The sequence below is a fragment of the Manis pentadactyla genome, chromosome 6, assembly GCF_030020395.1.
Source record: "Manis pentadactyla isolate mManPen7 chromosome 6, mManPen7.hap1, whole genome shotgun sequence".
Lineage (NCBI taxonomy): Eukaryota > Metazoa > Chordata > Mammalia > Pholidota > Manidae > Manis > Manis pentadactyla.
In genome coordinates, this window is record NC_080024.1 from 158006274 (window position 1) to 158025218 (window position 18945).

The window sequence follows — 18945 nt, forward strand, 5'->3', positions numbered from 1 at the left end:
CAACTGCTGTGGGCTGGTCCCCGATGCCTGGTGTGGCCACCTGACCAATTACATGCCACAACATCAGCAGAGGAGAGCATGGATGTTTCCTCTCTACCCGTCCCCTGGGCAAGGTACTCCTGTGACTGACCAGCGCCTCTGCCGCCCGGTAAACATCCCATTAATGTGCAAACATCCTCTTATTATATACACAATGGGCGCTATTAAGGCCAGGTAGGAATCCTGGTCAGAAAGTTCCATTTTCCCCATATTCTGTATTGAAGCCTCCATAAAAACCCAAGAGAACAGCCACTTTGGGGTCAGCTTCCACGCTTGGGGAACCCCTCCCGGGGAACCCCTCCCCCAACCCCGTCTCCTCCAGGCCGCCCGCCCACCAGCCCTGGAACACAAGCTCGGCGCCCCGCCCCGCCGGTCGGCCTTCCTTGCCCCGCCCCGCCTACGTCATCTGTCCCCGCCTCACACCATCTGCTCCCCGCCCACGCAGACCCTGCCCCCCCAAACGCGTGCCACCTGGCCCCGCCCACACGGTGGGAGTCCCCAACGTTCGTGGCTCCGCGCACTTCCCAGCCGTTGTCCCGCCTCTTGCCTAAAGTCACATGGCCTTTGTGCGCACCGCCCAGCCGCTTCACGCCCGTTTGTCCTACAGGCCGCATCCTGTCCTCAGGCCTCGCCCTTTGTCCCTCCCCGAGCACACGCCTCCGTGTCTAGCCGCGCATCGTCTCCGCAGGCACGTCTCTTCACCAGCTCCGACCGACTGGCGCGGTCGCCCCGCACGCACGGCGCCTGCGTGCCCCCGTCCGCTGGCTCCCCGCCCGTACGTCGCGAGGCCCTGCACCGTCCCGCCCCGGTCGCCGGGGACGCCTGGCCCCGCCTTCGTCGTCCCTGCGCCCCGCGGTGCCCCCACCTGGGTCACTGGCGCCACGCTCCTTCGACCGGCCTGTCCGCCTCCCCGCCTCGCGTCGCCAGCGTCACCCGCCCCACGTCGCGTCTTCCGCGACGCCTTCCCCGGAGCTCGCTCATCGGCCATGGGGGCGGCCGTCGGGCCGTGGGGCCTCCGTGCGGGGTTCCCGGCACTGGTCGGCTTGCGCCACGCGGGGCTTTTTCTGGGCGGCGCGCGCAGCTTGCACGGCTCGTCGGTCTCCTGGGGCAAGAACCTGCTCAAGAAGTTTGCCTCGAAAACCAGGTAATGCTTCCCATGGGGGGCCCGGGAGTGGGGCAGGAGGTGTTCACGGGGACGGGGCGACGCGCTCAAAGTCGGGGACAGTGGGCTGGGGGAGCCTCCCGGAGTTGGGAAGCGGGACCCACGGGGCGTGGGCCCACGGGTCCGCGGCGCGGTCTACCTGGGCCGGGGCGGGGGCGGGCCCACCTGCGGGTCGTGCCCTGCGGCCCTGGCCCTCCGCCTGGTCAGCCGGCGCGGCCTCTACTTAGTTACCGACGGTACTCCATTCTTTACTGTATTGTTTGACCTCTTTTCCATCCACCCTTTTTTCTTTTTCTCTTGCTCAGTTCAGGTGATAGAGTTTTAAATCTTTTGGAAACTAACAGCACGTCGTAAACGTGTGCAGCAGAGTGGTGTATACGTTTATTTTGATTGTTGTTACCTGAAGCACTTTTCAGTAGAGTAGTTTTCTCAGATAAGTAATAAAATATACGAGGATTTTCTTTGCACATTGATGCTTTTTCTGCGGGCTTAATTTGAGAATAGTTTTTATATGATGGGTCAGTGTAACAAAATATGTTAACTTCCGTAGCACTTTCAGTTATATGTAGGGTGGGTATATATAGGTCGTTTTTCTTGGCAGACTATTTTTAAAAATAGTTTTAGATTTGCAGAAACATTGGCAGAGATAGTACAGCATTACCAGATAACCACACCGGGTTTTATTAGAGCTAATAAACTAATGTTGATGTGTTGTTAACCAGTATTCATGCTTTATCACATTTTCTTAGTTTTTACCGTAATTTTTCTGTCTCTGTCCCAGGATTCCATCCACAGACCACATAATATTTAGTCATGTTTCCCTAGACTCCTGTTGGTCGTGGCAGTTTCTCAAACTGTCCCTGTTTTGGATAACCTTGACAGGTTTTAGGAGTGCTGGTTAGATAGTTTATAGGATGTCCCTTTGTTGGAGTTTGTGTGATGTTTTTCTCATGTTTATACTGGAGTTATGGGTTTTTGAGAGAAAAATCAAGGAAGTAATCACCTATCGAAGGTGATACATCTTGTCATCGTGGCTTATCACTGGGGATATTGGCCTTGATCTTGGTGTGTCAGCGTTCCCCCCTGTGGTTGCCTCCCCTCCCATTCCACATTGTCTCCTTTAGGGGGCAGCCACTACGTGCAGCCCACACCTAAGGAGTGGGGCTTATGCCTGTACATTCTTTGGAATTCTGCATGGGACATGCGTTTCTTCTCCATTTTTAAAATTCATGTTAGTCTGGACTTACGGGTTATAATCCAGTATCACTCCATTTGCTCAGATTGTTCTAGCTTTGACCATCGAGAGCTCTTTAAGGTGGCTCCTTGATCCCTTTGACGCACCTGGTCATTATGGGGTTTTGTGGTGGTTTTTTAAAAATGTTTTTTAGCACTTCTTTACTTTGGCACTGCAAGAAACCTTGACCCTAGAATCAGCCATTTCTCCAAGGAACTTTGTTTCCTTTTATTGGAGAGCTGCAATTAGCAACCGTGATCCAAGAGCTTGGTGTGTTCATTTCTGCTAGGGTGTCTGTCTTTTAGGACCTTTTAGCTGGCAAAGCAAAAGACATATTCATGCTAACCCATGTATGTATACATGTCTACAAGCGTTTCTGTATGTCACCATCTGTTAAGTGAAGGTAGTTCATGTGGATGTCCACCTCTAACCTGTCACCACCACAGGGTCATCCTAGCTTCCTTTCCTTACCTGGAACCTCCCACTGAAGCAAGGAGAGCCTGGCTACCCCACCCACCACATGGATGTGGTTGTCGGATCCCAGTATATGTGAGCGACTGTCAGAGTTGTCCCCCGTATCCCTGGGAAACAGTTTTGTTAAGTGGAGTACACTGCTCATACAGCTCCATAGGGGGTGTTTTAAGATTCTCTTTCTTTGCCTTTGGGATTAGAAGTAGATTTCAAGTCCAAATTACGAGGGTGAATCAAACCCATCTCCTGTCTCTCCCCCATGATCCATGTTGTTGCCAGTTAGATATCTAAACTTTTGAATCCCCAGTAACATAATCCTATGTCTAAGCTTAGCCCCTTAGAAACCATTGAGAAACCTCGAGTTTATTGTTGATTTGCAAGCTGATTGGGAGCTTCCTGGAAATGATCTAAAATAGTCCCTGTATGCAGAGAGAAGGGAGACACTAAAGAAAGAAGCAGGCACTCCAGGTTGATAGGGGGCAGGTTTGTTTAATAATAGCAAGGGAACTTATATACCAGGCTGGTTGTGGGCAGCCGCAAGATGAGTAGATATCCATAACCACCCGCCAGATCTTAAAAGTTTATAGAGGCCTTAACAGTTCTAAATGTATCCCATCCAAATGGTCTAAACTACACATCACTGTCTCAAGGTAGTGTCCATGGGGCAGCTTCTGGGAGCAGGGAAGGCAGGCAGAACCACATTACCAGGATGAGAAAGGAGTGGGGAGCCTCCAGTCGCCAGGTCCAGCTTACAGGTCAGCCAGTGGTCGTGTCCTCTTCATGGCCTCCCCCAACACTTACATAGCTCTTTTTCTTTAATTTGCCATCAATATCCGACATAGTTCTTGTTTTCTCCCCGTAGAAAGAAGTTTTGGTATGAAGGTCCTACCTTGGGCTCCCACTTGGTAAGTAGAGGGGCAGCTCCGAGCTCCTTCAGAAATGTGATGAGCACAGGGTTCCAGAAATCACCCGTGCTCCAGCCTGGCAGTCTTTACCTCCACACCGAAGGGGCCAGGTTGGTAGGGGACTGGATGCCTTGGTAATCTGAAATTTTGACCTTTTAAAAAAGTACTGACACTGTGAAGCTTTCCAGAATGTCGTATCTATTATCAAATTTTAATATGGTAACTTCAGCTTTTAGTGTGTGTGTAATACACAGGTTTATGAATGTCCTACGAACCTTTATGTAAGGAATGGCTCTTATTAGAGGAAAATATACTGTATATACTAAAAACCCCTGAGTTGTACATTTTAAGAGGGAGAATTTTTTGGTACATGGGTTATATTTTAGTAAAGTTGTTTTTGGTGATGAAAGCACATAAAGGGAGTACATTTAATCTTGGAGTTATGTAGGTAAGGTCTGGAAGGATGTAGGTCTGTAAGAGGACCTGCAGTGTAGGGAACACCAGGAAGCTGAGTGTAATTAATGCTCATTCCTGCGCATCAAGGTATTCAAGTCCTCCCCAGCGCCCCATATGTAAGTCAGCGTGTGTAATGTGCACTCAGCTTTTGTGTCTGTTCTTCTTCGTGCAGACGTACAAGCCACCCCAGTCGAACTTCCTGATGAAGAGTGCCACCAAGAAAACCAAGAAGGGGGACCACGTGCGACTGAGGGCCCTAAATGGCCTCCTCTACAAAGCGTTGACCGATCTGCTGTCCACCCCTGAAGTGAGCCAGGAGACCTATGACCTGAACCTGGAGCTCTGCAAGGTAGGGGGCCTTGTAGGCCAGTCTTGCTTAAACAGTAAGAGGAGGCATACACCTCACTGGCCCTTCAGTTTGGGTTTCAGAAGTGATGGTAAGTGTGGCCATTTCAGTACCAATGGCACTGAGGGTACCGTGTGGTTGGAGAGCAGGCATGTGGTTGTATGCAGGTGGGTCCTGGCCAGGCGGTACCAAGTGTGCTGTCAGACGCCTGGTTAGTGCGATGAAGGGCATGAGGAGGCCTGGGTGAGACAGGATGGGTGCATGTGCCCTTTACCTTGGGGTTTCCTGCCGTCTACCCTGCAGGGTGAGCGTGTAGCCACCCGAAATAAGGGGGCCAGTAAGCAGCAGTGCCAGAATTTAGATGAGGGCCCAGATACCTCAGCAGAGAGCCTGCCACAGCAGTCACTGGAGCATGTCTGGGTGTTGGGCATGGCGTGATGCCAGGACAGCGAGTGAGTCATTCGCCTCTAAATGATGCTGTGTCCGGGGTACCTACATGCTCTACGAGTGATTTGGGGCTGGGGGCAGGTCTCTCTGACTCCAGACTTCTCCGCCTGCCGTGTGTACTGGAAGATGGCTGTGTCTGCGGAGCAGAAGACGCACACAGAGGCTGTACTGCAGAGAAGCGCGTCACACATCAGGTACGGCAGCCACCTTCTGAGTGGGTTTGCTTCTACTTGCACCTTGACTCTCCCATCCTGTTTCATTCAGTATTTCTGCTTTTAAGGAAAATTTTGGAAGCACTTTGCTAAATTTCAGCACATAATGTACATTTTAAAGTAAGCCATAATCTAGGTCAGCGGTTCTTAAAGTGTGGTCCCTAGAGACTGAGCTGCTTTGAGGAGATTTGTAAGGTTAAGGCTGTTTTCATAATCTACTTCCTTTTCATTGTTGACGCTGGGCTGAAGCTGCACTGGTAATAATACTTGTGGCCCAGATGTCCTGGTGTAATTTGAACACTCAATTGCTCAAGTTGAAATAGATACTTTTTCATTTGAAAGAACAATTGAACCAACTATGGTTACTCGGATTTGGGTATTACAGACATTGTCTCCAAAATAAGCAAAGTGAACCTGTCACTTGAGGGAAATAAACCGAGCATGTTTGTTGCCAGTAATAAAACTTAAGCTTTCAAGTCAAGCTCTGAATTTTAGAAAACTCATATCCATCATCTTGAGTTTGACAGCTTTCCAGTCCTTAAAAATGCAGTGTTTAGTAAGATGTGTTAGCATTCTGAAAATCTGCGTAACTTGGTGAATCAATATCTTGCAAATGACTAATGTGTGAGGTTGCAGTCTTGTGTAGGGAGAGATCAGCTCAAGATAGGCACGCCAGTGAGTTGTGTCATAGTGTCACATGTCCATTGGTCTAGTTCCGATTCCATATTGCAAGCAATCTTTAGTAAAATACCATTTGATGAGTGTTTATAATATGTCAAAGAAGGTCCACCTTTCTGAAGGGCTGTTTATAGATGCCTGCCTTTTCCAGGTGCAGATCTTTGGGAGACTTGATGTTCTCCTTATAGTTCAACCTAAAAAGCATCAGAACAGATTAGATTAGATGCAGATGCAGAGGTGTGTTCCATTAATGCATTAAAAAAATTTGTGACCGTGTCAACAATGCCATTCTTCTCAATTTTTTAAATAGAGTTATTTTTCATTAAAAATATATGAATATTGTGTTTGTTAATTTAAATGAATTGATACCTATATGTTTTTTAAATAATCTGTTTTAATTTCTGGAATGGTAAATATTGATAGATGTAACCCACACAAACAAAAGCTTTTTGGTGTCCTCAGTAATTCTGAAGTGTGTAAAGGAGTTTTGAGACCAAAAATTTTGAGAACCACTGAACTGGGTGATAGTAAAGAAGTTATTCTGTTTTCTTCTCAGTTTAAAAAAAATGCAGAAACCTAACCACCAGCCCTTAGAATTGGGATTCATTCTTCTGCTTCCCCCTCCTGTCTGTCTCTTTCTTTTCCTTGCCTCTGCACACCCTACTCATTTTTAGGAGAGGGGTAGGTGTGGCGAAGGCGGCCAAGGGTTCACGCACCACCCGGTGACGTACACCACAGTGATGGGCCTTGAAAATTGTAGATCAAAGAACATTCAGTTAATACCATTTTTTACATTTAACAGAAACAAGAAAATGAAAGATTTTCAACAAGTGTTGAGATAAGGGTACTGTCTTTAGATTGATTTTTAGGTAACAGAAAATCCAGGTGAGCAGAGTGTCCCTTTTCCTGACTCTGCTGATCACCTGAGGTTTAGTGTATAGGTTTTCCCCAACTGTGTCCAAGTTGTGTTGTCACTGCGCACGGAGGTGCTGTGTGTCACTGAATGAATACTTGCTGCAGTTGATTCCCCTCATGCCTGCCTGTGTTGCCCAGCTAAGGAGCACACAGACCAGTCCTGCATCGGACACTGAGGTGGAGAGGACTGGCTACACTGGTGGTGTTGGAGGAGATGTTGACAGGTGGTCAGCAGTGCCCAGACATGATCAGATTGTTTTCAAGGATCTCAAAGTTGCATTTAAAACAATGAATTAAAAATGAAAAACTGTCATTGTAATGATGCAGTTTGTATCCTTTTTGTAATGTGGTGGTTAGCTAGAGAAGACTTTTCTGGGCTGACATTTTCATCTTCGAGTAATTTGATGAGTGAATCTCATTTACCTCTTCACAAGATTATCAAATTTTTTTCTGGTATTGTCAAATTTCTCCACTAAGCATCTCTAACACCTGTGTGAACTTGTCCTGTCTCTCTCCAGACATCTTTTGATGTCCCGGCAGACCCTGAGGAACATGCCACCCATAGTGTTCATTCAGGACAAAGAAAGCGCAGCTCTAGCTGAGGTAAGGCTCTTCAGTAACTTAAAACATAAACTTAATATGGATGAAGCTTTGAATTCAGTTTTTAAGTATTCAGAAGGTAATGTATGCAGTTAAAAACAACACATGGAAGGTGCAAGGGACAAGTGAGACTCCATGCCCAAGCTCAGCCGCCTCCCCAGACATAACTGTCTTTTCTCGCTTTAATTTTTTTATGCTTATCGCTATAGCTGGTAAGCCAAGCCTCTACTTCTCAGTTTATAAACTTGAGGCAGTGGAAGCCCATCTGTGCTTGTCACCTCTCACCTTCCTAGGTTTCAGTCCATCTGTGGTTATTTTGCACCATCAGTATTAACAAGGTTTACATTTAGATGCAGGTTAATTATAAAGATTAAAACTTGTAAGTGTATTTATATATTTTATCTGGGTGGTGGTTACCTTGTGGTTATTAAGGTCAGTTATACCTTTTAAAAGTCTTACAAAAAACCCAGTGAGTAGTATTTACAATGTTATAATTAGGTAGCTGTTATTCACTATACGGGTAAGTAGTAGTTAGACCTACCAAGGAAAAATATCTAATTGGATATTATTGTCTTTTGTTATTCACTATATTAGCAATACCAAGAATATACAAATAACAACCCTGACAGATACATGATCTTAGCTAGAGAAGGAAATGCAGGAGTGGAGTCACAGTGCTTGCTTTGAAGGGTCAAACAGGATCTTAGCATATGGTGCGCTGTGCATATTTTGCAAGGACTTCACCCGTGCACATGTGGTCAAGCTGCTAGGAGCAAGTCGTCTGGTGTCACCATGTGGTGACTTGTCCTCTGTCTGGGGAGGTAGAGTAGCTATCAGGTCCCTCCTGGCTCTGTAGGTTCTCTTCCAGAAAGTCTTTGGAAGGAGGGAGGTGCACATAAGGCCTTTCTCCAGATCGTGCATTGGGTGTTTGTGTTGGATCTTGCCAGCATGGGCCTACGCAGGGTCTGTCCCACTGCATTCCAGGTGTGCCATGGAGGTGGTGATGTCAGACCGTGTACCATGTGCCGATGGTGGGCGCATGTGTGATCTCAGCTGTTGACCGGAGGCAAAGGGAAGGTCAGGCCTCAACTAGGTTCTCGTCATGAAGTCTCTGCCTCACTGTAGTTAGAAGTAGAGGCTGGACAGGGGCCTCTGCTCTGGGTGATGATTATCTGTCAATCATCATAAATCAGCACAGTGCCTGTCAGTTTAATAGGTTTAAAGTCATCCTATGGTAAAGCAGCTAGATTGGCACAAAAATTTGAAATTGGGAGTTAGGGATGGAGCTTTGTAGCAGTGTACCTGATTCTTAGATTGTTTGCACCATGTTGAAAGATTGCAGGTAGTTGCAAAAGATAACAGCTGTTAATGGTTTTGACAGTTTACTTTGCATTCTGGGGATAGTCTTCAGGTCCCTGGTCTGGACATGTGAAAGAGGAGCAGCAATAAGCTCAGTGGAAACTGGACCCTGAGTAACATTTTGCAGTATTGATGTTAGCCACCAGCAGGTTCACACGGACAGGCTCAGCATCGCTGGTCGTTAGGAAAATCAAAACGGAAACCACGAAGAGCCTCCGGTACACATCCTCCCAGGGGCTTACCTTCAGTAGTGACAGTACCAGCTGCTCTGAAGATTTGGAGCAGAACTTCCCGTGCGGGGGATGCTGCTAGCAGCACCACCAGGGGAAGTGGCCGCACTGTTCCTGGGGAAGCTAAGCACATCCTGTGACCCACAGGTCCCCCAGGCGAGTACCCACAGACGTGGGTGGGTGTCTGCACACCAGAGACACACACAAGGGCTTGGCAGCAGGATTTCTCTTGGTGCAGATACGTGTTAACAGTAGTATGGGTGAATGTGCTCTGGTATAGCCACCTGCACCCCTCAACTCACACCTGTGTGTGAGCCAAAGAAAAAGCCAGTATGATTCCATTTAGAAAGAGTTCAGACAAACATGAGCACTCTTTGTCAGTGGAGTCGAAATAATTGCTTTCCTTGGGGAGAGTGACCAACCAGCAAGGGCATGAAGGTAGTGGCTTCTGCAGTCCAGCTAAGTGCCAGGGTGTCCACGTGTGTTTGGTTTGTGAATGTCATTGAACTATACACTTACTGATTTCTGTATCCCTGCTGCAATATAATGAGTCATAAGAAATACATATTTGATTATTCTGTTGACCAAATACATGGTTCCCAGGTATATCTGGTCTTCATTCATAGTTGCTGAAGACACGCAGAGCCTTAAAGGTGAAGTGGGTGTCTTATCGTGCTGATGAGAGAGTTTTGGACCCCACCCAGGGGCAGAGGCTGGAGGGTGCATCAGCCCGTGGTCAGTGATTCAGTCAGTCGTGACCATGCAGCGAAGCCCTCACAGACCCCGAGAGGAGCTTACTGCTCTCTTGGATGCTGCCTTTCTGTGGGAGGGAGCTTCTGTGCTTGAGGAACCAGGGCTCCCGTGTGCCCCTGAGCCAGGCCCCAGGCTCCACAAGGACAGAATTTGGGACCTTGCTCTATGTGTGTCTTCATCTGTCTGTTAACTTGTACCCTTTATGAATTCCTTTATTAAGCTAGTAAATATGTTCTGTGAGATGCTCTAGCAAATTAAATGAACCTAATGGGGAGGTGTTGGAACCTCCAGTCCGTACTCAGCAGGTCAGAAGTGCAGGTGTCTGGCGACTGGTGTCTGGAGTGGGGGTGGAGGGCAGTCCTGTAGGACAGAGCCTGGGGACTCTGGTGCTGTCCCCGGACAGATAGCGTCAGAATAGAGTTGGGCTCTTAGAGACCCTGCTGGTGTTCAAGAATTGCTTGGTGTTATGTGTGCGGGAAGACACCCCTCCACACATATTGGAATCAGGTCCAGGAACCCGAAAGGAGTTAGGCTGTTGTGTATACTACTACTGTGTATGAAAAAACGTCTGTACATGTTTCATTTCAACCGCAAGGTCATTACACACCTGCTTGTCTTCCAGCTGACTACCAGCTGACCAAGAGCTCCTGACTTGGTGGGCCTCTGGTTGCTGTGTGGTCAGATCTGCATCCTTCTGTAAGAGTGGGCCTGAGCTCCCAGTGTGGACCTACTACCTATCACCCACGAGCTCTGTAGACCAGAGTTGCTGTAAGAGGTGAACCCCATGGCCTCTGTTATGTAATAGAACTTGAGGGTGCATTTGCATTTAGTTCTTCATAAAACTTCTAAAATAAGCTTTATTGAGGCGTAACTTACATAGGATAAGATGTACCCATTTTAACAAATGCATACCTTTGTGTAATCACCACCCAACTCACCCCAAATAGTCATTAACCCTCCACTGGCCTACCACCCATCTGATTTTAGTTACCACCCGTTAGTTTTGCCTGGTAGGATTTCTAGAATCAGACGGGATGCCAACTTTTGCTCAGCACAGTGTTTTTAAGATGTGTCCGTGTTTTGTGTATAAGCAGTTCCTTTTTCATTGGTGAGTGGCACTGCAGTTTATGTCCCCATTTACCTTTCAATGGACACTTGTCTTTTTCCTGGTTTTTGGCTATTATGAGAGAGCAGCTGGTGACATTTGCACACGCATCTATGGTTGTGTGTTTTGTTTCTGTTAGGGCAATATGTAGAATGGCGATTGGCGTTTAACTTGAGGAACCTGCTCCCTGCCTAAACAGTGTGCCATGTCGCCCTCCCTCATGAGGGAGTTCCTGCCACCCAGTGTTGCCGTTCTGGTGGTTTACACGTGTGTTTTCTTGATGACTAGCAATATCGAGGCATCTTTTTAAGTATGGATTGGTTGCGCCTTCCTTGTTTTGTGAAGTTTGTTGAGGATTTTTGTCCATTTTTATAAGGTTTGCTCATTATTGACTTGCACAGGTTCATTTTATATCTGGGACAAGTACCTTGTCAGATCTGTGCATTGTAATACTTTCTCCCAGTTTGAACTTTGGAGATGCCTGGTTTGTCCTGCTGCTGGTATTTCCTGGATTTTTCTCTTGGTTCTGCTGCTTTTCACGTTTGTAGTTTTTATTGGTGTGCAGCTGGTTTGTGATAATGCTTTCTGTTGTGGAACGGCAGACCCTGGTTTTGGACCCAGGCTCTCCTGGGCTTGCTTGGAGCAGGTCACTGCTTGAGGTAGGATCTCAGCATCCATGGCTTCGGTCAGAGACTGGAGGTAGTCAGAACAGACAGGGAATGGTGTGAGCAGCCCCTGGTGTCCAGGAAGCAGGGCCATCTGGTTAGTGCCCTCAGGGTAGCAGTGTCATGTGTGCCCTGCAAGAGGATTGCATGTCCTGTGTAGGCCCCTCAGCCACTGTGGTGCTGCATTCGAATGCTGGACCCCTGATTTGTGACTTTTACCTAATTATGCTGGGAGACGTTTTTTCCCCCAAACATAAAAGTTCTTTGGCAAAATTGAAGCATTTTGCAAAACTTTGTTAGAAACCAATAAATGTTTAATTCAACTAATTTAAACTGGTTTCTTCATAAATTTGACCAACATTTACAAGTTTTAAGTAAGCCTCAGCTCATTATGAGAGGAAAGGTGATTGTTTAAGTAACAGGTATTTGAAAGCATAGGCTGTGGACCAGGGTTTGCCATTCGGAAAGTGTGGTTGGAAGGCCGGGCCAGCTTGGTGAAGCTTGGTGACGCAGGCGGTGCAGAGGCACAGCTTGCTGAATTCCCCTCTCTTCTTTTTCAGGTTGACCGGTTATTGGCAATTGCTGATTTTGGATCCCCAGATGAAAAAGATGACTTTACACAAAATGATTTCAGGTGACACGTGGGCATATTTCCAATACACTTAGGCAGACACCCGGGTGTGGACTTGCTGATATCCACGGTCTACATGCTCCAGCTGCTTATGCAGGCCTTCCCTGGTCTTACTGCCCTGGGGCCCATCCTGGCAAGACCACCTAGTGCCTCAGTGGGCCTGTTGGGAAGGCCGATGGTCCACATGGGAGTGCTGGGGTCTGTGGTGTCTGTTGTCACTACAGCAGCTATAGTGAGAGCCTCAGGCTCCCTCCTCCTCTGTCCACCCTGCACGTTGCTGAGTGCCTCCTCCCAGCACCCAGGTGCACTCATGGACTGCACGGGCAGATGTCTGGAGCCTGCGTGCTGCTGAAGGAGGCCAATGAGAATATTAAGCAGTGAACGTCACAGATAAGGAAACTGCATTAGGAAGGGGGCACAACACAGTTGGGGTGGGGGACCAGCGGGTGGGTGGGTGTGCAGTGTTACGTCAGTCAGGCAGGGCAAGCCTCTGGGAAAGGGGTATGAGGATTCAAGTGGGTGTGTGGAGGAGGCCCCGTCCCAGGCCAGGGAGTCGCTCTGGTAGGTTCTCGGCTGATGGGATGCTGCACCTGGGTTCCTCTGAGCTGGAGCCAAGTCCCCGAGCAGCAGTGAGGCCATAGTCCAGATCAGTGGGGAGCCAGGGCAGGGAGAGGCAGGCGGGCATGCAGAGCATTAGAGGCACTGGTGGCCAGATTGGGGTTTTGGCAGGATTGCTCTGGTTTTGCTCCCAGAATAGACTATCTTCTGTTTTCCTTTGGTTCATCACGTAACCTAAGTGGTAGTTGTAACCAGACCACCCACAGTTCTGTTTAACTGGCCTAGTGCACTGGCCTTGTTTAAATGGAAAAAAAAAAACTGAAAGTGTGTTTGATAGCCATCCTAACAGTTGCATCAGAAGTGTGCTGGCTGTGCCACGTGTAGGCTGCACAAGTGCTGGCTGGTGGATGCCAAAACTAAAACCCCACCTTCCTTCTGTCTTCCCCCAACCATCTCCCTTAGGGGAGTGTCAGGATAGTCTATAAGCAGCCAGTGTTGGAGGGCGAGGTGCTGCCTCTGGAGCCCCCCAGCTGCTGCTCTGGTGCTCTGTTGGTCCTTGGGGTGAAACTTCCCTCTCCCCTGCAGGGACCCTGAGGCCCTGGACACCCTGGACTCTGCCCCACATTCATGCCTGTGTGAGATTGATCATGAGGCGCTCAACAAGCAGATCATGGAGCACAAGAGGAGAGAGAGGGGCAAGGGGGGCACGGATGCACTGCAGCTGGTGGCGACCAAGCAAACGAGGAAGAGGCCCCATGTGGACCATGACCTGTCCCAGGCACTACCTGTGGGGGACAGGGATGAAGGTAGCCCAGATGATGGCAGGGCCCCTGAGAAGCACCCTGGGACATGGATGGGGGTCAAGGTGACTGCCAGGGGTCACACCAAGGGTGGATCATGAGTGTCATCTCTATTGAGCTGACCCATGTCGGCTTATGGCAGGAGCTCTGCCTTGAGAAAATGCTTGTGCGGTGCACCCCGGGAAAGCCTTTGCACAAGCCGCGTTTGCTTGTCCCCATAACAGCACGATGAGACAGCCACCAAGAAGTGAGTAAAAACCCAGGGTGACGGCCATGTGGCCAGGCCACGTGATGAGCGGGTTCACCTCACTGGGCCCCTTGGTGACTTTTCACGGGATGCACACACTCCCAGTAAGTCCAGACAAGGGGAGGCTCTGTCCTTGTTCTGTCTCACGCTGTGAGCACTTGTCCTTTTCATAGTCTAGTCAGTGCCACATTTTTCACATTTTTTGTGACTTTTGATGGTGATTTCACTGTTGAAAATGGCCCCAAGTGTGGTGCTGAAGTGTGTTTAGGGCCTGGAGTGTGAGGTAGCTGTGATGTGCCTCCATGTGTGTGTTAGGTGAGTGTTGTTCAGGCACGAGTTATGGTGCTGGGAGAAAATAAAATACGTCATTATTTCAGTGTGACCTGGAGAGCATTCTCTTGGGCTTGGGGCAACTCGTTTCCCAGGTATTGTTGATCTAGTACTAAAAGTGGTATTAACAAAGTTCAGATAGTCAGAGAAAGGTACACTAATAAGACAAAGCAAGTAAAACTAATATGGCTTTTCAGGGAGTGTAATTACCATTTTTATAAACCATCTCAGGAAGGAGAGTTTCCCTTACCTGTGCAACTCAAGTGCCATAATGCCGCCTTCTCAGCAGGCCCCTTAGGACCAGGTGTGCCCCAGCAGGGATGTGGCTTCAAGTTCTACCTTTGCTAGCACAGCACAGTGGCCTTTGTTGGAGGGACAACATGATGGACACAGGTGGACCACTGCAGATGCTCTGGGGTGCTGATGTCTGGTGGCATCTGTGTGATCCTGCCTTCTTGGAAGGAGGTACAGTGTCTCTTTTAGGAGTGCAGGTTGCTTGCGTAGCCCTGTCTCGCCTCACCAGAGAAAAAATGTCAGAGGGAAGATGGGCCTCTTTGAAATGTAGATCAGAATCTGTTTTGATCATGCATGGCAGTGTGATAGATGTGGACACAGCTGCCTTGGAAGAAGAATTCGTGACTTAAACTTCCCGAGAGGACGGGGTGTGTGTAGCAGGGCCACAGGGAAGCACCAGGGGAGGTCAGGAGGCAGAAGGAAGGGAAAGTGTGGCTGAGAACCTGTGTTGTGGCTTCTGCAGGAAGGTGTGGGTAAGGCAGGGTAGGTACATTTGACGAAGTTGAGGATTGGATAGTCTGAATAATTTCAGCAGCCCCTGGGCTATATGGGTGGTTTCTAGTTGTCCATGTCTGGCCTTCAGGTGACTTAGAGCAGAGGAAATGCTGGTCTGGGAGTGTGAGAGCTAGATAAAAGGTGGTTCGGATATGGGCTCTGACTTAGTTGGCTTGCAGGTGAAAGGCCTGCTCACAGGGGAGTCATTTACTGTCTGTAGGATGCCCTGGGAGGGCTCTCCCCAGCCAGCAAGGCCTCTAAGATATCAAAACATCATAAATACAAAAAATAAAATGTGATTAATACAGGACCCCACAGCACTGAGCAGCCTGCTCTACTGACTGCTAATTCTGGGCCCACGCTGCAGAGGTGCCCAGATCCCAAATGGCAAGGGGTGTGTCCTTGCAACACTCCTGGCTGTGTCTGTGCTCAGTGCGGTGCAGGTGTGTGTATCAGCCTTACCATGTGGAGGCAGCAGGCATTGCAGGAGAGGCTGGTGTAAGAAGCTGGCTTGCTCTTTTTGATCTTTCCATCTGTGCTCCAGGGCTAGGCCCTGTACAGTCAGCAAATGGTAGGGGCAAGGTCTATTTTCCAGACACAGGAAACTTTGTTCATATTCCATATTCTTAAAGGAAGGATTTAAGACAATCTTTAAGGATAGGCACAAAGCCACAACTAATATAAGTAGAATGAAAAAAAAGGACCAGGAAAAGGACAGAGATGGTATTTGGACCAGTAATAGAAGGAACAAAAGTTTATGTGTCAAGAAAGAGCTTGAGGTGTGACCCTGGACGGTTTTGTCACAGAACAGTCCTCACGCTGCTGCTGCTTAAGGCCTGTTCCACATTGGTCATCTCTGCATCTCCTGCTAAGTACCGTAAGACAAGAGTGAAAGAAGGTATTTCCACGTGGGCTTGGACCCATTCTACTTGGGTAGAAAAATGATGTTACTTTTATCCATATTAGCAGTTGGAATGCAGCACTTTGCATGTTTTTAAGGACTAATTTTATCTGTGATGTGAAAGAGAGCTCACTCAGGACTTCCCAAATACAGAGAAATCTTCCTAGTTCACCTTTAACTTCATTAAAGGACTCCAAACTTTATTCCTGAAGTGTATCCAGGAACTACCAGGTTGGTAAACACACGGAGGCTGAGTAGTAGTGCACCTGGATCAGGCGTGGGAGCTCTGCACTTCCTGTACCTCGTCTTCTCTCTTCCATCTGGCATTCCCGAGTTTATCCTTTTGTGATAAACTTCTGATCTACGTGTGGAGCTTAAGATAGCAACCCAAAGCCCACCACGTGAATGTACTGGAGGCAGTGCGACCACAGAGCTGGCTGTGGGACCTTAGGAAAATCTGAGCAGCCAGGTAACAAAGAAAAAAGCAAATACAAAGCAACTAAAAACATCTAACAAAAAAGAAAAGTTGACAGTCTCCCAGGGAGTATTGCCCACAAAAGAAAATTTTTTCAGACTTTGAAAAATTCATGTCCTTCAAAAAGATTTTCCTATCTCAGTCTTCCATCTGATGTTGTGGCTTTGAGGTCCTGTCAGTAAAGTTCAAAACATCTCAAATTTTGTTATGGAATCTCAGCCCAAGAGTTCGTGATACCTGTAATTTCTTTTGGGGGAAAAAGAGTGTAAGTATGTTCTGTAATAATAATAAAACCTTTTGAATTTCAAATGTACCCCTTTTCCTTTTCCAGACTTGAGCCCATGACCCCTCACCTGTCACCTGCCTCCAGGCACCCTTTTCTCCAGGATTCTTTTCTGATGACATCGGTTGAGCCCAGCTCCTTTGACGGACTCCGGACTCACACACATCCTAGGGGTGCCTCACTGCTCCTGCTCCTGCTCCTGTGATAACCTCATTGTGGCACATGCTTTTCCCACTACTTTCTGTCTCACCCTGGGTACCACCTCTCAGGAACCTTCTTCAAACTCCCAGGTCTTAGTTGCAGGCTCCCCTACATGTCCATAACCCAGATTACATTAAAAGGTGAGTCAGTTTTTAACCTGTACCTCCCTCAGGAGAGACACTGTGGTTCTTGAAGTTTCCCCTGCCAGTGTGAGGTATATGTTGGACTACTTAATGGACCATCTGTGTTTGCTCCAAGGTCAAAGGCAAATGTTCTTGCTAGCTCAGAGGGAGGAAAATATAAGCAGAAAATGCAGGAGTGGCTCTAGGGTCCTTCACACCTTGTGTCTGAGAAAAGCTGAAGAAAGCAGAAATATGGAGCCAAAAAGAAGTCAGACTGAAAAAGAATTCTTTGTCCTTGGGGTCATTGTAGGAACTCAGGGCTGGAGAATGCATAAGAAGAAGGCAAGAACAGGTTTTGTAGATAGACTAGAGTGCTGGGTAATCAGGACCTGGCCTGAGCAGGATGGGAGCACTGGCTCATCTGGACTCTGACTAGAAGAAGGCAGTGTCCTCTGCTGCAGAGAGACCTTTTTAGTCATCTGGCTCTTAAACCTGCTACTTCAAGTTCAGTACTCGGATCTGCCTCTTATTGCAGAGTAACACTGTCAGTGGGGATAACAGTGCATCTACTTCAAGGGCTTGCTGTGAAGGTACCACTTGACACATGTGAGCCCTTAGCAGAGCACATGACACGTGCTCCGTGTGCCTTAGTTCTCAATGTTGCCTCACAGGACTTGGGTTTCAGTGACAGCAGAGGGGGCACAGTGAGTGAGGCAGCTCATTTAGTGTCCTTTGGTGGAAATGGGCACAGTGCCCCTTGTGAGGATGTGCAGAGCAGGACCTGCAGGCCCCCAAGATGGAACCGAACTATACATGTAGCCAGGTTTTTGTGTCCTTGTGACCTGCCAAGGTAAAAGGAGATGAGAGTCTGTGTCCTGTTAGAAGTAAAATGTGTTTATCAAAACCCAAAGTACCGGTGATAAATGTGAAGAGACTGTCTATGCGAACATCTGTTGGGCATACAAAAACAAGTTCTGTCGGGGAAGTAGAAGCACAAGCAGCCATCCATCCTCCAGTTTTGTCTCAAGAGAATGGAGCATAACTGTGTGGCTTTCTAGCATTAACTAAAATACCATACAGTTTTAGATGTGAATGAAATCCAAAAGGGAAACTTGAGAATTGACAAGTTTTCATTCTGCACCATGAAGCTCTGAATAGCATGATTATTAGGGGCAGACTTGTTACAGCCTCCTGTGTTGAGATTCCTGAGCTGTGGCCATAGGCTCACTCAGAGGTCACGACCTCTGCTGGCTCCCAGGGTCTCAGAAGTCCCCTGGGAGGAGATGGAACTCAGCCAGGCATCCCAGCAGTGCAAGAAGGTGCAAGTATTACACAGCCCAGAGCCAGTGATGTTCTCAGCAGAGACCCGTCAGCCCCCATGGGACTTCTCTGTTCATTTTCCAAGCCCCCATTCCCAGCAGCTCTCATTTGCAATCCTTAGTCCCCCATGTACTCAGACTGCTCTTGCACCAGTTCCAGAAAAAGAAGGGGTAGAAAGAATATTTGAAGAAAGAATGGCTGAAAATTTCCTAAATTTGATGAAACAACCAGGAAGCTCAATGAACTCCAAGTAAGGTGAACTCAGAAGCCCATATCAAGACACACTCAAATTTTCAAAAGCCAAACAATATTGAAAGCAGCAAGAGAGAAATCATCATATACAAGGGTTCCTCAAAATAAGATGAATACATTTCTCATCAGAAACTTTGGAAGTCAGGAGGTAGTAGGCTGATATATTCAAAATGCTACAAGAAAAACTCAACTAAGAATCCTATATTTGGCAAAGTATCCTTCAAAAGTAAGGGAGAAATTAAGATATTCTTGGTTAAATGAAAGATGAGGGAGTTCATTACCACTAGACCTTCCCCCTGAGAAATGCTAAAGGGATTCCTGCAAGATGAAGTGAAGGATGCTAGATAGTAATTCAAAGTTATATGGAGAAATATAGACCACAATAAAGATAAGTACATGGCCAATCATAGAAGCAAGTATTGTAACAACAGTCTGTAACTCCACATTTTGTTTTCTATA

The 18945-nt window shown here is 47.7% G+C and overlaps 1 protein-coding gene across 3 annotated transcripts; it reads left to right on the plus strand.

Moving 5' to 3' along the window:
- The first annotated feature begins 581 nt into the window (after positions 1-581).
- RBFA (ribosome binding factor A) lies at positions 582-16954 on the plus strand. 3 transcript variants are annotated; one of them, XM_036884183.2, is made up of 8 exons: positions 582-1183; positions 3769-3811; positions 4440-4616; positions 5142-5254; positions 7384-7468; positions 12138-12211; positions 13352-13631; positions 16640-16954. In XM_036884183.2, the coding sequence occupies exons 1-8, from the start codon at positions 597-599 to the stop codon at positions 16643-16645; spliced, it is 1365 nt and encodes a 454-aa protein (XP_036740078.2). In that variant the 5' UTR covers positions 582-596; the 3' UTR covers positions 16646-16954. The 3 variants fall into 3 exon arrangements, with proteins under 3 accessions (XP_036740078.2, XP_036740079.2, XP_036740077.2); XM_036884184.2 differs by having other exon boundaries at positions 13352-13572; XM_036884182.2 differs by lacking the exon at positions 16640-16954 and having other exon boundaries at positions 13352-14195.
- The last annotated feature ends 1991 nt before the right edge of the window (positions 16955-18945 follow it).

Excerpts from the sequence above, each read along its gene's own strand:
- RBFA (XM_036884182.2), top strand. The coding sequence starts at position 597 with ATGGCCTTTGTGCGCACCGCCCAGCCGCTTCACGCCCGTTTGTCCTAC. Across the intron at positions 5,255-7,383 it reads AGAAGCGCGTCACACATCAG|ACATCTTTTGATGTCCCGGC; the intron begins GTACGGCAGCCA and ends GTCTCTCTCCAG. Across the intron at positions 12,212-13,351 it reads TTTACACAAAATGATTTCAG|GGACCCTGAGGCCCTGGACA; the intron begins GTGACACGTGGG and ends TCTCCCCTGCAG.